Source organism: Miniopterus natalensis, chromosome X (assembly GCF_054644295.1).
Source record: "Miniopterus natalensis isolate mMinNat1 chromosome X, mMinNat1.hap1, whole genome shotgun sequence".
Classification (NCBI taxonomy): Eukaryota; Metazoa; Chordata; class Mammalia; order Chiroptera; family Miniopteridae; genus Miniopterus; species Miniopterus natalensis.
In genome coordinates this window covers 94807887-94831418 of record NC_142103.1, presented here as the reverse complement: position 1 = coordinate 94831418, position 23532 = coordinate 94807887, and the positions used below count along the sequence as shown (strand labels likewise).

General features: G+C 39.8%; 1 protein-coding gene across 1 annotated transcript in view; it reads left to right on the top strand.

Moving 5' to 3' along the window:
- Positions 1-23532, top strand: part of PHEX (phosphate regulating endopeptidase X-linked) — a 172222-nt gene that overhangs the window by 134264 nt on the left and 14426 nt on the right. Inside the window, exons 15-16 of the mRNA XM_087829324.1 lie at positions 2895-2953; positions 18599-18653. Coding sequence (XP_087685450.1) covers positions 2895-2953; positions 18599-18653 — 114 coding nt within the window. The remainder of the gene's footprint in view (positions 1-2894; positions 2954-18598; positions 18654-23532) is intronic.

Sequence of the window (23532 nt, the reverse complement as noted above, 5' to 3'; positions counted from 1 at the left end):
AACATGACATGAGAAGGGTATAATCTACAGGATATTAGAAACAAAATGAGAAATACTCTGGTTTTTCCATTCCATACTCCTTATACTATCTTTGAGAGCTGATAGGGAAAATGTAAAACTCTGGCTTGATGTATATCTATTTTATAGGGTCCAAAGAAATCAGGGTGCCAATGTCTTTTACTTTAGATCATTGTATTTCAGTATGACAGTCCTTTTATGTATCCCATTGTCCAGTATAATTTTATTTTTATGTATTTTTGGATTTGAAATTTATATGAGACCACTTCCCTCCTTATCCACTAAATTATTCCCTAAACATAGAGTGTAGGAACACCCTAAAGACATAGTAAGAAAAATTTAAAGCACATGAATGACATTCCTCATTTATTCAAATAGATGTATACATAGCAATAAATTCATTTAAATAGATTTAGTGATCATCTGCTCAGCACATACCATTTGGACAATAGTTTAGCCCATAAGGAACTTAAAATCCATTTGGGAGGTAAGTTTTGCAAACTCATATGCCTTCAGGGCCCAATCAGTTAACAAACAGTGACCTGGACAGGAGCAAATGAGAGGGAGTAGAGAGGACTGTGGAGCACTATTGATTATACACCTAATTTGTAGGCATTCCAATTTAGTACCTTTAAAAATTGTGTTGGGCCCTGGCTGGCATGGCTTGATGGTTAGATCGTCAGCCTGCACACCAGAGGGTCACGGGTTTGATTCCTGGTCAAGGGCACATACCTGTGTTGCAGGTCTGATCCCCTCCCCCAGGGCGCATGTGGGTGGGGGACAACCAATCCATGTGACATACCTCTACCTACTATAGCTAACAACATTAGGTCAATAAAGGTGCTTTCATATCCAGTTATTTCCTCAGGGAAATAGTCCAGTCAGTAAGTTTGTGTTAAACATCAAGACTTATTGAAATACTAATCCTAAAGTTGAATGAAAATAATACATACTTACGGAAATGAGTATAGGTTTCAGTTTTGACAGGAGAAGGGACACTCTCTTGCTTTCTAAAAAAAATATCTGTATTGATATTTTTAGAGAGAGGAAGGGAGAGGGGGAAAAAGAGAGAGAAACATTGATATGAGAGAGAAACATCAATCAGTTGCCTCCTGCATGCACCCTGACTGGGGATTAAACCCGCAACCTGGGTATGTGCCCTGACCAGGAATCGAACCAGCAATCTTTTGGTGCACAAGATGATGCTCAACCAACTGAGCCACACTGGTGAGCGCAACACTCTCTTTCTTGATATCCAATAATGTCTCCAGTATAATACAATACTTTATAGAGCTAGTTTGAGGTCAGACCAGACTTTGTGCAAGTATATAATGCTTATAAATCTTGCCCTCATCTGTATAATGGGCTAGTAATTGTTATAGTTGCTATGGGGAAAAACCTGTGAATAGGAAGTGCTTAGGACATAGAAAGTGCTCAATGAATGTTAGCTAATAATAATAATCACAGAATGACATATTCATGGACTTCTTTATAGGTGGGGAGAAGGTATGGGTGGACTAACTAGAATCAATATTTGGGTTTCCTACTAGTTTCATATTACTGACTTAAATTATTAATTTATTAAACATAAATTAGTCAAATGATTGTTCTGAAAAGGAATTTATACAAGTTTATGTTAAATAATTTGGTTTCAAACAAATTGCTTTGTTTTAATCATAAAGGGCAGTGGCTGAAACTCACAGCCATCTAAGTCAGTGGTCAGCAAACCGTGGCTTGTGGCTAAATCTTGCCTGCTTCCTGTTTTTTGTATGGTTCATGAGCTAAGAATGATTTTTAGAGATAAATGTTTGCAGTTGATTTGATAATGCGAAGCACTAACTTTGAACTCCAATTAAGCAAAATGTTATCCTACCACGAAAGAATTCCACTCTTCTTATTAACACATTGTATGCGGGAAACATATTTATATGTTTTATGTTGACTGGTGGTAGAGCACGCGATAAAAACTACCTGCAAACAATGTTTAATAAGCTGGTATTACAAAACATGTACTTGATTATTATATTTTGAATTTCATTAAAATCTTGTGAAAAAAAATTCTCTCACTATAGAAGTACCTACAATAACATCCTTGATTTTGCCTCTTTGCAAAATACCTACATGTTTGCAATCTGACTCTTCACAGAAAAAAAATTTGCAGAGCCCTGATCTAAGTAACCTACTATGCATTTAAAATGGAGTGTAGACTCTTCATAGCTGGAAGGTACTCCCAAGATCTCCTAATGCAACCTTAATTTCAGAGCTAAAGCCGAACCCCAACAAGGTAGGCAACTGTTCTACCACAACCCAGCTAGTTGGTGATAGCGGCAGGACAAGTCATTACATCTTTTGGTGCTTAAATCAGTAAACTTTCCATCAGAGTAGGCAGATCCTCTGGATAGCATGGTTGTACTTTATTAATGTCTCTTTACTTGGACCTCTGTGTTAACACTAGTCCCATTTTTTTTTTAAGGTGGACAGGTCAGAGGCTATGCCGCATAGTAACTCAGCTGTCCCACAGACCCATGAAACTCAGCTTGTTGCTGTGTTTCCATCTGCGGGGAGAGCCCTTTAGAGTCTAGGATTTCTCATAAAAGCTGTTTCAGAAGCACTGGCGCTGACTTTCTCTGTTAAGTTAGTAACAGTGTATAACCAGGCATGTTAATATGTTCTCATTGAACCATGTTCAGTTTAGGATGAGATTGTTTATTGAGCAGAGCGATAGCCCTAAACTGAAAGGATAATTTCCCCACTTGTCCCATATCCCCATTGTTCTCTGGTTACTTGCTAATAAATCACGCCACATTGTTTGTTCTTGCTGCCCTCCTGCCTAGAAAATGACGATCACTTGGTGATATTTGCTTCTCTTGCTACAGGTGGTTTACAAATCCAACAACTGTCAATGCCTTCTATAGTGCATCCACCAACCAGATCCGTGAGTACTCGGTTTCTCGTCTCCTTGTTAATCTGGTACAAAATGAAGGGAACTTTTCCATGACTGTGATTAAGGGTAGGGCATTTTTAATTTTGCCCCCGAAAGTGATCAGGTGTGTTGGTGAAGGAAGTTTGTCTCCATACCCATATGCTCAATTTTCCTCACTCTCTTCACCTTAGAAGTTTTTTAAAGCTTTATATCACCAATGAGTAAAAAAACCAAAACACCACACAAACAACTACAATAAATAAAACTACAGTGAAGTTAGTGAAGTTGGCCATGAAAAGAAGCAAGCTTCCACTTTTCTCTCAGAATGGTCTTACCATTTTGTTTATTTTTAGGATTGATGGGAAAAGCAAGAAGATAACTGGACAGATTGTAGAACCCGGAGGGGACTCTCTGTATATAAGAAACGTTTGAAAATGTTCTGATTAACCTTAGAATCTAAAGTCTTGAGTTCCTTTTATTTACATGCTTTGGGTACATGTAATTATAAATGCCAGCATAAGTTTAAAAATTATTAAAGATCAGATTGGCACAAATTAAAAAGTCTGACAGCACCAAGTGTTGGCACCAGGGACGGATGCTCACTACTGGTGGAAGTGGAAGTTGGTTCACTCAGTTTGCAGAGTGATTTGGCAACACCTAGAAAAGCCAAAAGATGTGCATGTATATCTTCGACCATCGTTTTCACTCTTGGTGTGTGCCCTAGTGCTGTGATTCTCAAAGTGTGGTCCTGAGACCAACAGCAACAGCATCACAGAGGAACTTGTTAGAAATGCACCGTAGACCCTGGACATAGGGCCCAGAAAGATGTTTTATTGAGCCCTCTAGGTGACTCTAATGTAGTTTGAGAACCACTGCCCTAGAGAAGTCTCATACAAGTGAGGCCATGTGAGAATGCTCATAACAATATTGTTCATAATAGCAGGAGAAGGAGAGTAAGCTGTGTGTTCCTCCACAGGAAAATGAATCAAATGTGGCATGTTCACACAAAGGAATGCCACGTGGCAGCGAACAGTGAGTGACCTAGAGTGACATATATTAACATGGATGAGTCGCACAAATATTAGATTGGGTGGGGGAAAGAACAACATGGGAAAATATATTGAGTATGTTACTATATAAATAAGGTTCAGAAGCATGCAGGATAATTCCCCACATGTAGTAAAAGTATGAAGACATTCACAAGAATGACAAATGGCAAGTTCAGGTTGGTGGTGACCTGTTACGGAGATGGTGGGCCGCTCCATTCCTGCTTGAGCCCTTGCTAGTTTCTCATCCCTCCCATCCCCTGCACCTCTTCTGGTCTCCATCTTCACTCCCTCGCTTGGTAATAACATCAAGTCTCATGGATTTAAGCACATCTCCATGCTGTTTGTTGAATGTGGGAGATAGAGTTCTAGAGACTCGCCACTCTTGACCATGACCCCCCATACCTGTAATCACCTCCTCGCTGGCCTCCCTGCTCTGTCCTATCCCCCTTCAGCCAGTCCTAAATATAATAGTGCAGCCATTTTAAGGTGCCTTACAGTCATCTCACTTCCCTCCTTTGCTCAGAAACTGTTATGAGCTTCCTGTCTTATTCAGAGTAATAGCCAGGTTACTTGTAATGGCCAGAGGACTCTTACCAGGCTGCCTTTATCTCCCCTCTGTTCCAGCCACATTGGCCTCCTTCCCGATCCTAGAGTATGGGACACTTCCCTCCTGGCATTTATACTCCGGGCTCTCTTTGAATCAGAAAACTTTCCCGAGTGATCTCCATGGTTCACACTCCCACTTCTTTCAAATAGTTGCTCGAATGCCACCTTCTCAGTAAGGCATCCTGCTTGCTCACGGCAGATCCTTCATGCTGGCCCTCATTCTGATAGGACTCCCTGGCCACAGAGGACAGCCCTGAGACTGTGGTCGCCTGTTCCCAGCAGGCACATCTCCTTAAAGTTGCCCTCATGTGGCCACATTTGGGAATGGCAGTCTCTGCAGGAATGGTCTGAAAGGGTAGTGAACAGAAGGAAAACCAGCAGATGGTAATTTTTGATTTTTACATTAATTTATGTAATAAGTTGTTAACTATTTTGAATATTTCGAATGTCACTCCTTACTATAGAAATATTCATTATTATTATGAAAATACCATTGCTTTCTTCCCCCCACCTTTATTGAGGTATAATTGACAAATAAAAATTGTCTGGCCCAGCCGGGCGTGGCTCAGCGGTTGAGCGTCGACCTAGGATCCAGGCGATCAGGGTTCGATTCCCGGTCAGGGCACATGCCCGGTTGTGGGCTTGATTAATGACCCTCTCATCATTGGTGTTTCTCTCTCTCTCTCCCTCTCCTTTCCTCTCTCTGAAATCAATAAAGATACATTAAAAAAAAAAAAAATTGTCTGAATTTAAAGCATATAACATGATATTTTGATACAGCTCCAAGTTGAGAACTACAGTGCATATGGAAACTTATGATATTTGGAATATAAATTATAAACATTATAATATGAATTATATTTATATAATATCAATTATAATATGACTTGGAAGAACCTATTGGGCAATAGAAAATGCTTTAGATTATCCATTTTAAAAGAAAATGTTTTACATAATATTTGGTACATGCAAAAGAATATATGTAACATGCTAGAACATATAAAGTTATAAAGTATATAAGAAAACATGATAAATATATGACTATGAGTCCTCCACCCAACCAAGAATTGGAACATTCCCAATATCATTGCACCTGTCCGTGCCCCTCCCCATCCCATTCATCTCTCCCACACCATAGAGGTAACTACGCTTCTGATTTCTGTGTTTATCATTTTCTTGTTTTTTAAAATAAATTTTGAATCATTTAAGTATCCCTAAACAGTATATTTTTATTTTTGTTTATGTTGTAGCACAATAAGAATGATATGCATATTGCATGCAATCTTAAGCAACTGTGTTTTTTCAATTAATGTGTTTTTAAGATTCATCCCCATAGCATGTGGCAGTAGTTTATTCCATTTTCACTGCCATGTAATATTCCATTGTGTGACTGAATCCCAGATTACTTATTTGTTCCACAGACCTTTTCTGTTGAGAGAGCTCTGTGTTTCCCCCCAGATTTTTGCTATTATGAACAACACTGCTTGGTATATTCTCTTACATGTCCTCTGAAACAAGTGTTTGGAGTATATGCTACAAATGGAATTACTGGCTCGTAGGGTATGCAAATACTCAACTTTACCAGATAACACCGAATGTTTTCCAAAGTGAGTGTTCCAAAGTATAGAAGTGTTTTCATCAACTCTCCTTTTCATCACTTCTTGGCATTAGTAGACTTAATTTTCACCAATCTAGTGAATGTAATAGATCAGCTCTTATGCAAGAAAAGGCTTCACCATGTTTCCATACTCACTCTCCAATGTCAGTGAATGCTTACTGCTCCTTTGGGGATTTAAGTATGTCTCATAATAATTCTGTCTCTAGGATTCACCCCTGCTCAACCTTTTTCTTGTCTGAGAAGAGCTGATCCTATCAGAGGTTTACTGAAGAAGCAGCCATTTTAGGGTAATCCAGTGGTTTCTCAAAAACTCATGAGCAGAGGGGGTTTGGAATGAACAATTTGAAGCAGTATTTTAATTAAGAGATTCAGCTGTTTCTATTTTCCTAATGACCAGTGCTTGCTCTCATTGTAAATTATATTCCCAGGCAAGATGACAAGGAATCCTTTGGGTGATTTTTTTCTCTCTCTGATTTTTCTGGACTACAAATTAAGACAGGTGGAGTTCCTTCTTATACATTTCCCCACTGGGTTTCCTGGGACTCCCCCCAGCCCCAACTGCCTTCTTTTTGCTTCACTGAAGAAATGAAAAATTGAGGTGATTTTCTGAAATGAACATCTTTATTGATTAGGGGTTGATTCTGACAGCATGTGGCCATCTGTTTAATTGGGTTTCACATCTAAGATGTAACTATACTTAGTAACGTGATTTATGAGAATTTCATTCAGTTCCCATTATCGTTTTCTGATTTATGCCACTTAAGTCTGCTTTTGCATGCAATACAGACTTGAGTAGAAAAACGAAAATCCTGTAGTTTTTTGCTTTTTTTTTTTTTTTGCAAGTCCACGCCTTTGTGTGAAACTCTTATGATTTGTGACCATATTTCAATGTTAGATTTTTTGCAGGGTGGATATAGTTCCTTATTTTTCTACCCTTGTCAAGCTGGGTAGCAATGTCCTCAGATACAAAGTACAGTAAAATAATAATGGTTTAAGTCTGTTGTATAAGGAATTTTATACTCAGGAACAATTGCAGAATTTAATTATATTTTAACTGATAAGGTGGTTAAAGAAAAAAACAAGGAGCTGAGATGATTGGTGCCCAAGCTTGTGCTTCCCTAACTCTGTGATAACTGCAAAACTCGTCTACCTAGTTTTAGTAGGGAAATAGTGAGAACCTTGATGGGAGATCATGAGTGCTACTGATTTGGTTGTATGACCTTGGTCAAGATATCTCTCTCCTTCCTGACCCCTGTTTTCCTCATTTGCTACATGTTGAGGTTACCTAGCCTACAGATTTTTTGGGTGAATTTGAAAAGTGCCAGCACATTGCCAAGGTTAAAGGTAGTGCATCTAAAGCTGGCATGCCAGTAATCCCCAGGATAGCCAGTCCTTCACAGAACAAACAGCAAGATATGAAAAATTTGGAGGGACATATTTTGGACTTTTCATCTCAAAATATTTTATAAGTTAAAACAATATTTTTGTTTACTGAAAAAATGCAACCAATTTGGAAAAGTGTTTGGCAGTTTGTTGATATTTCGTATAACCCAGAAATTCCATTTTTGATGATGGATCCTTATGTTCACCAAAAGACATATAGCGCAAATTTTCATAGCAGCTTTTTTTCATAATGGCAAAAACCTGGAAAGAACCTAATGTCTGTCAACAGAAGAATAGGTAAATAAATTGGTATATTCATACACTGAATGTTATATAGCAATGAAAATGAGCAAATGGCTCTGTGCTTCAGTGTGTAAGAACGCCACTGACTTAATGCTCAATGAAACAGTGCATGGCTCCATTCATAAAGTCCAGTAAGAAGCAAATGAATCTGTGATCTGAGTGGGAGAAGTAAAAATAATGGCTATCTTTGTTGGGGTATTGGCTGGAAGGGGGCACGGGAAACATCATCTTGATCTGGGAGGTGGTTGCACAGGAGATACATGTGTAAAAACTCACTGTGTTCTACCATTGAATTGGTGCCTTTACTGTAGGTATGTAATACCTCAACATAAACAGCGACACCCTCATTCCCCCCATAAGAATATTTGGAACTGCACATAGAATGCACAGACATTTTGGATTAATAACAGGTTCCCTCAGGCCAAGCCTCCAGAGGCATAGACCAGGGATCAGCAAACATTTCTGTAAAAGGCCAGGTAGTACATATTTTTGTCTTTGTGAGCCATGTGGTCTCTGTTGCAAAATCTCAACTTTGCCATTGCAGTTGCAGACAGTTCATAAAAAGTGAGCATGACCGTGTTCCAGTAAAACTATTTACATGCACTGTAGTTTGCCAACCCTTGTTATAGAGCACTGTTAGAGGGTGGGATCCAGGGAACCTTGACGAGTGTGCTGACCCAGCTTTTAAACTACTTTGGATCTGATCGGGTGGTGGTGCTGAAACTGGGAGGGTGGTAGAGTGAACAGGTCACATTTGGTTTTCATTTCTACTGTCATGGCTTGGTCTTTAGGATAAAATTCATTTCATATATTCAGTATCAAAGTATATCTGCAAAATGCCTCATTTCAGTTTATTTTCATATGCATCAAATCATATTATAGAATTATTTTAAGCAAATAAAACCTTGGCTTGTAAACAGGCAAGGCCTAAGGGCTAAAACCAATGATGTTATTATCTTTGCTGTTATACACAAGGGATTTGGTTGCCTGAGTTTAATCACAGATATTCTGCTAAAGAAGATAAGCCTATGTCCAGAGGCTAGGCTTATGCTAGCATCAAACTATAGAATTAATCCTGAAATCAAACATAGATTTATTTTGCTGTTAAGAAAAGAACTGTGTTTCAAGCTGAGAGAATTTCTCATACTTTGTTGACTCTGCCTAAAACCATAAAGTGGAAGCTAAGTTAACAAATACTCACCTGCGGCTTCTACTGGAATGCAATGAAATTATATTCCTGAATCCACTTGCTGCTGTTTTGGGGGACATTTTGGGAATAGTCTTCCAAAGTTTTGGAGCTAGAAGGAAGGAAACTAGAAATGGTCACCTAATCCAAACTTCTCATTATCTAGAAGAGATCTTGACACTCAGAGCAACTCAGTAATTTTTTCCAGTTGTTCACTTAATATTTATAGAGGCCCCAGTGATTCGTACCTCCTGGTATTCACACCCCTGTGCAGTCCCCTCCCACACTGAATAAGGCTGACCTTTGTAACCAGCAGGATACTGTAGAAATGATGGAGTATGACTTCTGAGACTAGGTCATAAAAGACATTGTGGCTTCTGCCTTGCTTGCTTGGATTGATCACTCTGGGGGAAGCCAGCAACCGTGTCATGAAGGCATTCAAGAAGCTGGTGGAAAGGTCCCTGAAGCTTCCTGCTCATAACCAGCACCCTGTGAGTGTGCCATCTGGGAAGAAGATCTTCAGTCCATTCAAGCTTTCACATGCCTGTAGCCCTGGCTGACATCTTGACAGCAACCCCATGAGGGGCTCTGAGACAGATCACCCACATAAGCTGTTTCTGAATTCCTGGCACAAAGAAACTGTGAGATAGTAAATGTTCATTGTTTTTAGCCACTATGTTTGGGATATATTGTTACATGGTAAAAGATAAGTTATACAGAAGTTACAACTTGACAGGTACTGAGTTTGGTACTAGGGTATATAAGATGTTATGCTGTAGTGCTTAAGAGTGTGGGCTTTGATTTTAATTCCTGGCTTGGCCACTAATAACTTGCAACCTTGGGCAAGTTACATAAACATCTTTAAGCCTCAGTTTCATTATCTGTAAAATGGAGATCAGAATAGTGATTATCCTATTAAGTTGTCATGAAGATTAAAGGAGATGATGTATATGAAGTACTTGGAAGAGAGACTGGTTTATAGTAGGTACTCAATAAATCTTAGCTACTAAGAGTTCTTGCTTTTGAGGAGTTAGAAGAGACAGACTTGCTGCTAGTCATTTAGGAAACATCATGACAAGTGTGCAACAGCAGGGTGTGCAGTGCATCCTGGGAACCACAGAGCACGGTTAATTAATCTGGGAGTCAAGATTGGCTTCTCCCTGAAGCTGACATTTTAGCAGGCTTTGAAAGGAAAAAGAAATTCTCTTGACAAAGAATGTAGGTTGGGACATGACGGACACACTAGAAGAAGGACTGGCTGTTACAGAGGCAACAGACTCAGCAGAGAATGGCCCCGAAGCAGAGGGTGAGATGGTCACAAGGCCGGGCGGGGGGAAGAATAATGGGAGATGCTATGTGGAAGAAGTAGGTGAGGGCCCTGCAAGCCAGGCTGAAGAGCAGGCCATGGGCTGTTGTATGTTTTCTTTGGGAGGCAGGAACTTAAGCTTCTCTTCCTTAGTCTTATTCTTAAGGATAATGGCTTGGAGAGGGGGTAGATTGAGGTACTTGGACAAGTTAGAAGTTTGGCAGATGCTTCAAGAGAAGGATGGGGAGAGTAAATGTAGGTAGTGACATTGGTAATGGGGAGAAGGGAGTGAACACATTAAATCCTAAAACGTTGTTCTCAAATAATTGTGTTGTGATGATACAGTTAGCAGTTTTCCAACCTTTCTACTGATGCTATGAAAGACTCCCTTAAAATGGAGATTATAATTGTTCTGTGCAGCCCCTCTTTACTGAGAACCATTAATGCAACAAGCATTGCGCCAGATGTTGTAACATATACAGAATGGGGCAAAAGTTGATTTACAATTGTGAGTACATGAAACACTGAGTTTATTCTTGTATTATTATTTATTAATTATTATATTATTTTCCATACAAACAACTATAAACCCACTTTTGCCCCACCCTGTATTACCTTTAATCTGCACAGTAGTTCCGTAAGCTTGGAATTGTGGGTCCATTTTACAGAAGAGGAAACTGAAGCTCAGAGAGGCTAAGTAACTTGCCAAAGACCATACTAGTAAATTGCAGAGCTGGGAGTATAACCCGGCTTCTCTGATTGTGTACTGTTAATCTTCACCCTATACTGTTGAATACTGGATAGGAAGTTTGAGAATTACATGAAATTATACATGTGAACACACTCTGAGAAAGGTTAAAAGCACGATATAAATATATTTTATATTATGCCCTCTCCATGCAGTGGGGGATTGTTTCTGTTTGGTATGGAAACAAGATTTATGGGACATGGGGATAGCCAGGTAAGGGTCCGAAGGTTGGATGGTCCCCAGGTCTTGGTGATTCTATGTCCCAAAGGGCTGTAGCACTGAGCAGTAGTTCATTATTGCCTCCTAGAGTGCTGCTCTCTGCAAGCCCTTTGGATCTGCCAATGTCTCCTTGCATCCCTGGAGTGGGGTAGAATCGAGGGGGTTTATTTGAGAGATGTCATAAGCTAGTTAAAAGGGAATAATTGGATGTACTCTCCAAAAAGGTTTTACTTTACAAAACTTACTATGAGATTTTAAAAGTTTTAAGTGAGCTGAAATTAAGTCATGAACAAACTTTGAGTAGTTTGCAAAATTGCCAGATGATGTACTTAGCAAGGTTGTTGGACACCTGCTATAGCTATTTTAAGACATTCTTGTCCTGATCCAGTCGAGGACCTGGAGGTCCTAATACAGCCCCTGTCTCTGAGGCCTGGCCAAGGAGGCAGCCAAGAATGACATTCTGGGTAGTGCCACTGGAGGATTAAGGGTCCACTCAGCTGGAAAGCCCTGTAATCCTGTGGCATTCCTGTTACTGCGCTTAGTCCCATGACCAATGCCTGGAGGAACCCACTTACCACCAGTAGGGCACTGGTGGTTTTTAGATAGTAGAGGACTGAGCAGATTCACTGCAAGGCTGGTATGATTATCAGGGGCGTTTAAAGCGGTAGGGTGTGAGTGGGACTTCACAGGAAGCCAGCATCCTGGATGTAAGCCAGAGCGAGGAGAGTATCAGGAAGCTGGAAAAGAGCCGTGGTGATGGGGACAGGAAGTCAGGCAGCAATCTCACTAATTTTTCTTGATGGTCACAATTTCACACATCCTCCCTTGAAAAACTCAATTGTCTTTTATCCTTATTACAAAAGTAGATCATATTTATTGTAGAAAATAAAGCTTTGTGGCTAAGTCTTTGTGCAAATCTGAGACTGTTTCTTTAAGGTTAAATTCCTAGATGTGGAGGAATTGCTGAGTCAAATGTTATGCCTAATTTAGGGATTTAAAAATACATTCTACCTGCCTTCTCTTGAGAAAAGTGGTACTGTTATTGGAGGGGAGAGGTCCTTGTCCCCACCTGGTGCTAGTGGGGTGGACTTCTTGCAATATCCTGAGAAAAAGAATTTTCTGAAACTTGCCTGGGAGTATATGACAGTCCCATTTCCCTTTGTCCTGCCATAGAAGAAGTGTAGTTGGGGCTTCAGTAGAGCTAAAATCAAAACCAGTGTTCAGAGTTTCCATTCCATGTCTGCACAGTCCAGTATAGCATCAGGCTAGCTTAAGTTGTGTTTCTCCACTGCAGTCCATCAGTCCATTGCATGTGGGGTCCACATGACTATGGAGGAAATTCGGGCAAATGCAAGGAAGGCAAGAGCAAGCCAAGAGCACAAGAAAGAGAATTCCTTTGTTTAGGAGATTATGTATTCCCCAGTTTTCACGCGCTTGCAGCGGCCATGCCCGTTCTGGCCAATGATCGCTTTTCCCAGGTGTGACCTACAGGCAAGTACCTTCCCTAGTCACCCCAGCTTTACTGGGCATGCGTATATCTTTCCTGGTTGGATTCCCTCCCCCAGTGTTCTGTAGGGAATTAGGCCTGTGGTTCCCTGGGGAGTGCAAAGCTGCAGATTACTGGTGAAGTTGCCCACATGACGTGCCTATAATGTCTGGTCTCCCTTTGTTCCTTTCCTATTATTAATAACTACCTAATTACAATGGCATCAGTACCAGTTTATATTTCTACTAACAATGGATGAGATGGATTTCTTTTACCAAGTATGCATCATAAAGATACTATTGGAGGAAATGACTAGAGAGACTCAGTTTTGTATCCAATTGATATGGGAGAAAATGTTAGTCATGTTTTTATTCTTGAGACCATTATCTTATACCCAGGAATGGAACCCACGGAAGTATTTGTTGAGCATCTGCTGTTTTCCCAAGCCTGACTAGACATCAGTGCCTCTGGTGTCAGTTTTGAGTACCTGGGACAGCAGTTGTGTGTATGACAGTAAATGTTGGAATGAGTAGAATATGACCATCTAAGGTTCGGGTGGGAGGAAATGTTTGGTTTCTCTGCCAGGTGTTGAACTATCGTAGTGGTTCTCAAAGCATGGTCCCTGGGCCAGCAGCATCAGTATTACTTGTGATAAATGAGCATGACCTGGTCCTACCCCTGACCTACTGAATGAGAAACTTCAGGGGTGGGCTCAGCAATTCATGTTTTAAGATTTTGACCAACAAACCTCTGCTAGCTAATGAAGTCTGAGATGCACTAAGCTATAAAAATGCAGCAAATTCAAAAGAGGCCCAGCTTGGTTGGGTCAAGGTAGGGGAACTAACTTGTTCTGGTTTTCCTGGCACTGTCCCAGTTTTGGCACTGAAATGCCACACCCCAGGAGCCCCTTCAGGCTTGGGCAAACAGGATGGTTAGTCATTCTGGGAAAGAAGGGGGGCTTCTCTTTGTTGCAGCCTGAAGGTAATTATGGCCAAAAAAGAATAGAGGGGACAGAAGAGAATGTTTCAAGGTGGAGGACAGATCTTAGAAGCTGCTTTCTGCTTGTCAGTTCTAGGCTGAGAGATGTGGTGGCAGGAGGTTACCGCAGGAAGCCAGCAGATGGCTAAGGCATCTTGCTGAATCCCTTGACATGAGTCACAGCTGTTAGAACTTGATACCTTCTGGAAAGGAGAAGGTTGGTATTCACCAAACTACTGCAAGGTGCCAAATTTTTTTAAAAAAAGCCACTATTAATCTTAGCAGTGATGACAATGAAATCCCTATACAGCAAAAAACATAACCCAAAGTGCTTTGTAATTGCAGCAATTTCCATGTCCCAACTGATGACCCCCTAAATTCTAGAAGAATGGTATCTGGTTTATCTACTTGCAGGAGCTGATCCGGAATAAGAAGTAACACTCATTCTTTCTTAGAGTGAGCGTTTGTCCTGGTTTTCTCAGGCCGGTGCAATTAAAACCATTCTCGTCTTTTTGTACAGTCATAATTTGTAAGTCATATAAAGTCTCAGTTTTGAAAGAGTCTGCAAAATTATAATAAAAATATCTAATCGTGTGTTACAAGCATGGTATTGAGGACTGGTAAAGAGAGGAGAATGAGACAGGAGTGCTGATTTATATACGCCAGCCAAGTGTCATTGTTTTTGCTAAACCAACAGTTTTTGAAAATTTTTTTGCATATTAGAATTGCCTAGGGAGCTTTTAAAACATACTGATGCTCAGGGCTCCATCCCAGAAATTGTGACTTAATCGGTCTGGGGCAGGGGTTGGACATGGGCATATTTTTAAAAAGCTCCTAGGGATTCTAATGTGTAGTTGGGGTTGAGAATTGTTATCCTGACTTAAACCAGTGGGTCTCAACTAGCATGCCCCAGGATAACCTGGAGGCCTGTTGAGAAATCCGGACCCCGCCCCCAGAGTGCCTGTTCCGGGAAGTCTGGAGTGGGCCCAATGATTTGCATCCCTAACAAATGCCCTGGTGCTGCTGCTGCTGCTCTGGGACCACACTCTGAGGATCAGTGTTCTAAATGATTCCTACCTCAAACTCCAGCTAATCTTACAAACCATATCTTTTCGCCTTAGTATAGACATGTGTATAGATAACCTCTCTGCCAAAATGCCACTACGGATCTAATCCCATGTATCCAGTATTTTGTTTCTTTCCTGAATTTAAAACATTTTAATTAAAAATATACTTTAGAGAGATTTGGTATCAGTTCCCTTCCTTTCTGAATCTTGCAAAATAGGATGTTTCTTCCGGTTATATCCTTTTTCTCTTACTAGGTTGTAAGTTCTTTGAGGACATTTGTACATTCAGAATTACCTGTTTTGCTTGGAACATCATAGGTCTTTTGTAAATGTTAGTGGTCAGTGATTATGTACAGAAATTGCAGCGTTATAACCAAACCCAATGATTCCCAGTTGTTTTTATAATATTATCTAAATATACTAGCATCTCTAAGATTAGGGTCATAAAATACGTTTATTTAGTGAACTATAGAACTAGAAGTAACTGTGCAGGACAAGTAAAGTCAAATAGGTCAGCAGAAGTAAGTACAAGCAACTCTTACCATGAAGTATAATAACGCTGATAAGATGACACATCAGCAATAAGCCCTGAAATGTGGATTGATGCATGGATTAGATCAGTTCAGTAATATACACTTAGGTTTTTGAAAATAACTGTCATAACATGTACTAGAATAAATTTGGTTTGGTTCTGCCAAGGCAACTGCAGGTGGGACTTGAAATTCATTAAATCTAGGAGCTTTTTTCATAGCTAATTTTTGAGTTGATAATTTTGTATGGCCCGCAAATGATGTTATAAATATCCAAATGACCCTTAGCAGAAAAAAGGTTCCCCACCTCTGCTCTATAGCAACATGTAGTGACTAATTTTTAAAATGATATTTAAAGCATTAAGAGATGACTAAATTGTTCTCCAGATGCCTGCAACAATTTACACTCACAACACGCTTCCTACACCCTGACCCATATTACCTATTATCAAATTTATTAATTTGTGCCGACCCAATAGTTAAATTTCTTTTTTGTCTCCCTCTCTCTTTCATATCTCTCCTATTCATATACATATACGTGTGTGGACACACACATTTACACTGTGAGGAATGGCTCCCATAAATATACTGATAGAAAAAGGGGTTGCTTTAAAAGTGTGAAAGAGGTGAGGCAGTGCTGAAATGGGGAAGAAAGGAAATACAATGGAGATGCAAGAAAACATAAGAAAAGCCTAATAAAAGGGGAGAGAAAAAGAATTCCTTTTCCCTTTATTTATTTTTTACTTTTACCTTTGGTAAATACAACTTACCCAGTTTATGAGCTAAGATATTGAGTTGGCCGTGTTGGGATTCAACTTATCATTCTTGCCAGTTGACATCTCCAGAAGTACAGCTTAAACTGTTAATGCATTCACTTCAGCAAAACAGTCCTGAGGGCATCCGATTCTTCTGTTGATCGGTAGTGGGTTCCGTGGCCCGATGAGCTAGAAAGAAAGATACAGCTGATCAGGGGAGCATGGTGGCTGTCGCCTGTTAGTCTGGGGCCACTAACAGCAATGGCGGCAGAAATGGAGTCTCGTGCAGGTGTCAGATGTTGTCCTGTAAAGACATTGGCAGTGGACATAAATGCTTCCAGCTGGGCATATTTCCAAGCAGGAAAGCCAGAATGATTTAATAATTAAATCACATTGAGTGTTCTTATTAGGAAATATCATTACTTTTTGATGATATATTGTGTGAGATGGAATTTTCTTATATACACTGTGGTTTGCATATATATGTGATATACATGCATATGTGTAATATATATGCATATATATATCGAAATCAGAATGAGTTACTAAAAGTAATCGCCAACAAAGAGGATGGAATATTGATTTAAAGATGCAAAAGATATTAAAGGAAATGTAGAGGCTATGAAGATTAATATGATGTTGCCCTTTAAAGTCAGATGCATTTTCCTTTATGTGAAAGCAACAGAAAGAGAGAAAACTATTAGCTGGAACTATCTCTGTTTTGCGATTAGGTTTTTGCACCTTGAAATCTCAAACTATGATATTATTAAGAAAATATAAAGAATATATATACATAAAAATTACAGAGAATTAACATTTTATTTCTAAATTAAGAACTTGCTTTCCTACCCTCTTTTTTCATAGTGTCCTGGCATGGAGGGGAGGTAGAAAGAATGTTTAAAGGGACAGAGGGCAGAGAAAGCATTTTATCTCATAAAACCACTTTCAGTCTCAAGGGGCTTTGAACAGTGGCCCTGGAGCAGGCAAGGACATTGAAGAAGGTGTCTCTTTCTCTTTTCCTTACTATTCTGTGTATTCCCAGTTGTGATGACTTGTAAATGCAGCTCCTAAGAGCAACTCAGGGTGCTAAATTTAGCAGTGAGCTGCAATGAAAGCAAAGCATTTCTCCCACTCATTTGTATCCTGGCCAGCTACATAATTTGCAGGGCCCAGTGCAAAATAAAAATATGGGGGCCTCCTATTCAGAAAACAGGAAAATGTACTGTCAAAGGTGCTAAAATATAAAGTTTTATCCTGCCTTCTGTGGCCTCTCGTTCTCTAGACTTGTCATTTCTTTAACTTGCTATTTAGTGCTGTTGTGAGGAAAATTAAAATTTTAAATCTCTAGCATAATTTTACTGTTCATCTTTATATTGTGTGATGCCAGTTTTATATGCACATATAAGAGCTTTTAACTTGTATGTGGAATCACCAAAATTATACAGTTTGTATTTTGTAGCTTGCACATGCATATGTATTTTGTTCTTACCAGAGCAGTGGAATTGCTGCACAAAACTAAGTCAGCTGTTTTTATTTCACTTCTTAATACACGCACATTCTACCAACACTCTCTACTTTTGGCTTACTGATGAGTAAGAAAGGAATGAAAGGAAAGGAAACCATGGGTCGCCCTATCTTTCCCTTCCCTTCTATGTTACCATTTTCAGTTTATGTGATTGGCTAATATAGGGAAGTAATAGGAGTCAGAAAGAGTATGGCAGAGTTCCTTGATCATTCATGTTTCTTAGAGTGCCATTGCTGCCTTTGGTGATCAGAGCAATTTCTGGTTCCAATGGAAAGAGCCCTCTTGGGGCTCTCAGAGCCTCCACCTACTCAGCCTAGATGTAACATGCTTACCTTGTACTCGCTTTGAGTCTTGCTGAACTCCTGGGGAACATCATAAATGCTTTATGCAAATGAGGCTTGCTCACACAAATACTTCCTTGTCTCCTTGGACACCCCTTACGAAATCACATTCAAAGATAAAATTATTCAGAGTTTCAAGACAGTGACAGCAGAGCATTAAACCAAGTTCAGGGTCCTTCTGCTTGAGAGGCTCTGTATGACTGCATAGGTTGTGTGTTCATGAAGGTGGCCCTTTCTATATTAGGGGAAGCTGCTGGATAGCCAGAAGCCTCCAGCACACTCTGTATATGAAGGAATAGAGTTCATAGCAGGCTGGACACTGCCAATAGTGTATATGCAAAATGGTTTCCTTGAAATTGATGTAATGTACTTATTTCAAATTCAGTTGAATTAATATCTTAGAGACAGTTGGATCGCTTAGAGGGCTCCCAGCTCCATGAAGAGTACCTTTCATATGGGCCTTTGAAATTTTAAGGCTAAAGCTGGAACCAGGTACTTAACATCAAATCAATCTCTTTATCCCTTAAAATTTTGTTTGTTTGTCTTTGTTCTCCCAGGATTTCCAGCAGGAGAGCTCCAGAAGCCTTTCTTTTGGGGAACAGAATATCCTCGGTAAGTAAGTGAGTAAGGAAACCAGTTACTGACAAATAAGGAAGAACATGCTGCTTTGGCAGAGCATAGAAATAAAACAAAACAAAACAAGCCAGTGGTTGTTCAGCAAAAAGAGAGCATGGAGCCTGGCCTGGGCTGGCCCCACTCTCACCATTCTAGGTATTTGTTTTCTGATTCTTGTTACCAGGGTGTATGACTAGACAGAAAAGCCAACTAGGACACAGGTAGCTTTCATTTTTATGCATTTATTCACTTATGCATTGACTCATACTACAAACATTTGGACCTTGAAGGATTGTTGGCATTTGATTTGAAGGTGATGGGTCTGAAGCCATTCCATATAGAAGAAACTATGTGAGAAAAGACAAGAAATGTGCTGATAGAATGGCAAAGCGTTTAGTTTGGCTAGTCACACTGGTGTATGAAGAGAAGCAGTGGAAAAGAAGTCTAGAAAAGAAAGTTGATGTTTGATATGGAGGGATCTGAATGCCAGGTAAGGAGCCTGGACATTAATAGGCAATAGAAAATACTGAAGTTTTTGAGCAAGTAAAGGTAATCAAATTTGTCTTGGGTAGCTATACAGTGGTTCAAAAACTGACAGCATCTGGAGTTAGGGATATCAGTTTAAAGGCCATTAATACCGAAAGATTGTAGACTTACGTAATTCAGAATTTCTATATATAGTAGGAATTCTGATAATATTCATTGTCAATAATATCACCACTTTTATTATGTGCCTTTGCTTGCTCTGGTGCTTTAATTCACAGAAAATTTAGTCTTGCTTTTTAGAAGTTTAGTCTTTTGTATTTTGGTTTGGATAAATGACAACATAAATATGATTAAATATGGTGGCAATGTTTTGATTTGGACTCCCCCAGAAGCATACCCTATGACAAAGATTCAAGTGCAAATAGTTCTTTTGGGAGGTGACACCAGGAAACACTGGCAGGGTAGTGGGGGAGTGAGACAAGGAGGGAAGGAAGCCAATAAATTGTTATAGGAGTTTTCTATGGCTTCTATAATAGAATTATCACAAACTTAGTGGCTTAAAGCAATGTAAATTTATTAGTTTATAGTTCTGTAGGTCAGAAGTCCAACCTGAGTCTCACTGGGCTAAACACAAGGTGTGGGCAGGGCTGCATTCCCTTTTGGAAGCTCTGGGGAAGAATCTATTCCTTGGCTTTCCTCGCTTCTGGAGGTGGTCCATATTCCTGGCTCATGGCCCTCTTCTTCCATCTTCCATATCCACAAAGTTGCGTTTCTTTGACCAGTCATACGTAGATACTCACGTCTTCTTCTGACTCTCCTCTTTTGCCTTTTCCTCCACTTTTGATTATATTGGGTATACCCAGATAATCCAGGACAGTCTCCCTATTTCAAGTTCAGCTGATTAACAACCTTAACTCCCCTTTGCCATATAATAACATATTTACAGGTTCTGGGGGTTAGCATGTGGGTATCTTTTGAGGGCCATTATTCTGCCTATGACATGTCTGTTCCAAAGCCAGTTATCACTCTGGGCAGCTGAGGCTCAGTCCTGCTGCAGAGCTGTAGAATATGCTTCAGTGTGATCCCATCTTGGGGGCAAGGGAGCTAGGCGCTTTATCCTACAACTCACCTTCCATCATTGCTTGAGGGCTTCCACCAGGTGTATGAACTCCCTGGCATTACCCAGCCTAGGCCAAGAGGGATCTGGTGGCCGGAGAAAGCAACTATAGACGGTCCCTAACTACGGTCGTTCAGCTTAAGATTTTTCAACTTTACAATAGTGTGAAAACGATGTACATTCAGTAGAAAATGTACTTGAAATTTTGACCTTTTCCTGGGCTAGTGATTTGCAGTATGATACTCTCTCATGATGCTGGGCAGCAGCAGTGAGCTGCAGCTCCCAGTCAGTCATGTGATCACGAGGGTGAACAACCGATATTCTACAGTGTAGTCATTGTGTTAGATGATTTTTCCCAACCATAGGCTAAATGTAAGTGTCCTGAGCACGGTTAAGAGAGGCTAGGCCAAGCTATGATGTTCTTTAAGTTAGGTATATTAAATGCATTTTCAACTTAAGATATTTTCAGCTTACAGTGGGTTTATCGCGATAGAACCCCACTGTAAAGGGAGAAGCAGCTGTGGTTTGAGGTGCTGGTAGTTGGAAGCTGTTGGAGTGATGTGCTTGGAAATGGTGGGTGCTGAGTGGACAGGAGCAGGCAGCAGTAAGCTTACTGAAGGAAAGCACCGTTGTTAGCATAAGTGAAAATGAAAATGGTTTGTATGGCCCAAATCCATTAATATCATCCCAGGCCTCAGCTACATAGTTTTCGTTAGTGTTCACATATTTGGAATCAATTTTCCCTATTGTTAAGATGAGAAATTAATATATATTTATATAAAATTAGAGGTTTAGGTAAATATTCTCTTAGCTCCCTTCAAAGTAAAGAAGTTCTAGAATTCTTTAAATGTGCTCATTACTAGCAGTTTAACTGAGCTTCTATTATTGTGGTTGTATACCTGGAGACTTGGAAATAGTCTGGTTTATTTATTTTTTTTAAATATATCTTTATTGATTCCAGAGAGAGGAAGGGAGAGGGAGAGAGAGAGAAACATCAGTGATGAGAGAGTTATTGATGGGCCACCTCTTGCAGGCCCCACACTAGGGATCGAGCCCACAACCAGGGCACATGCCCTGACCGGGAATTGAACCGCGATCTCCTGGATCAGGTTGATGCTCAACTGCTGAGCCATGTCTGGCCGGGCAGTCTGGTTTAATTTTGAAGTTATTGATTTAATGAATTTTTGGGGGATCTATGAGATGATTTTCTAATGTAAAAGTCAAAATCATAGGAACTTAGGAAACAATATTAGTGCCTATTAGTTCAACATTATACAGAACCATATTTGAGACTTAAGTGGGAGAGAGCTTTGCATTTTTTCCCTAAAGAGTTCTGTGTCTGCACTGAAACCATCCATCCTCTATTAATATCGGCATTTGAAATATGGAGATGCTGGACACATGGGAATCACAGTCCAGTGAGGTGGATTCCCATGCATGCATCTGTTCTGGATGGATAGCTTTTAGAACCAACTAGTGCTTATCCTTTCTGCCCACACTGGTCAGTTAGCCCTCCCCTGAGTGTTGGGTCTAATTATGGGGAGATTGGTAGGCTGCATTGTTTCCAGAAGAGAGGATCAGGATTGTAAATGGCCTAAGACAACATATCCCAAAGTGTGTGTTCCATGAAGTAGTAATAGAGTTAATTCATCCTCCCCTTCCCTTTGTTTTGGAGAATCACAATACTTAACAGCATAAAAATTACTAAGACGCTCAGTAAGAAAGACACTTATTTAAAAGTGTTTAAACCAGAGGTTCCTAAAATCCCCCTTTCCCTATGTTTTGAGAAAATGCTGGTCTAGAATTCATGACTGAAGAAAAATAGTTGAAAGAACTTGAGAAGAGAGCATTTGAGGAAGAACCTCATAACTTCGTATTTTTTGAAAGTTAAGGTGGCAGAATGATTTACTATATTCAGGGGGGTCAGAGGTTGTTCCGCTAGAGACTACACTAGACCAGTGGATAGAAGGCATAGGAAAGAGATTCTAGGTTAAGAGGCCTGTTTTTAAAACCACTGAAGAGAGAATGGGCCACCTCAGAAGAGGGTGAGCTCCTGGTTATTGACAGTGCCCAAGGAGAAGTCTTAGGACCATTTGAACAGATTTTTGTAGCGGGGGGCCATGAGTCAGCTAAAGAATGGAACTAGATGACCTTAAAGACGCTACCAACTCTGAGATTTTTATGAATTTACATTTCAAGCATAGAGTAGCTCTTACTTGATGACCACTTGACATAATTGTTACTCCAGGAAGCATACCCTGTGCATTTGTTAAGCCCATTGGGCAGTAAGTACAGAAGAGAAACTTAGTAGGTGGAAAAATGGTTATCTCCCCCATTTTATTTTTGGAAGGCTAGATTTTCTCTGCCGGAGTCGTCTTGTTCTGGCCAGCCAGTCCTATTTTAAAAAGGCGTAAAGTTTATTTATTTTTATGACATGCTAATTTAAATAATGTCCATTGATAACATGGAAGATGTGAATTTAGTATTATGAAACATTATCATTGTAAGGCTTAGTCATATAAAATTCTGTCTTCTTTGTCTCTTGTCCAAAGGATTGCAATTATGTGACTGAGAATTGGAACTTAAAATGATTCAACCATTTTCTGAATTCTCCATTACCCTTTGCAAATAGGAAGCTCATTGGAGCAATCCCTCTGAAGGGGCATTTATTGCAGAACAGTTCCTATAAGCTTCCATTGTTCATCCCTTAAATTCAGCAGCATTGACCAAGGCTTGTAGAGGATCAAATGTGATTGTCAGGACTAAGAGGTCTGGAAAAGTGAAATGTTACAAGCTGTACAGTGATAGCTACTGCTGCAAAAATTAGCACTATTACAAGTTTGTCCCACACTGCTATGATAGCTCTATGATTGAAATGCATAATTTTACTCTTACTTCCTTAATGAAGGTTTGCAATGATGGAAAAACAGTAGGAAGCATTTTTTCAAATGCAAATTACCTTGCAGGAAAGAAATAACAAAGGAAAGAATTGCCACCAAGGGGAAAAATTAAATCTTGCAGCACTTCCTTGGGTATAGTTGAGACAAACAATTAGCATGTTAAGGATCATTATGTCCTGTAATAACATGTTGTTTTAAAAACTCTCCTTCCTTCCACTTATGGGTCCTATCTATTTGCTAGGTTACTTTGATGTTGCATGTCAGGAAGCAACTGTAAAGTATTTTTTAGCATAATTTCAAATCTCAGAAAATATCCTCATAACAAGGATTTTAAATTGTTGATAATCCTCATCCACACATTAAATAACTACAA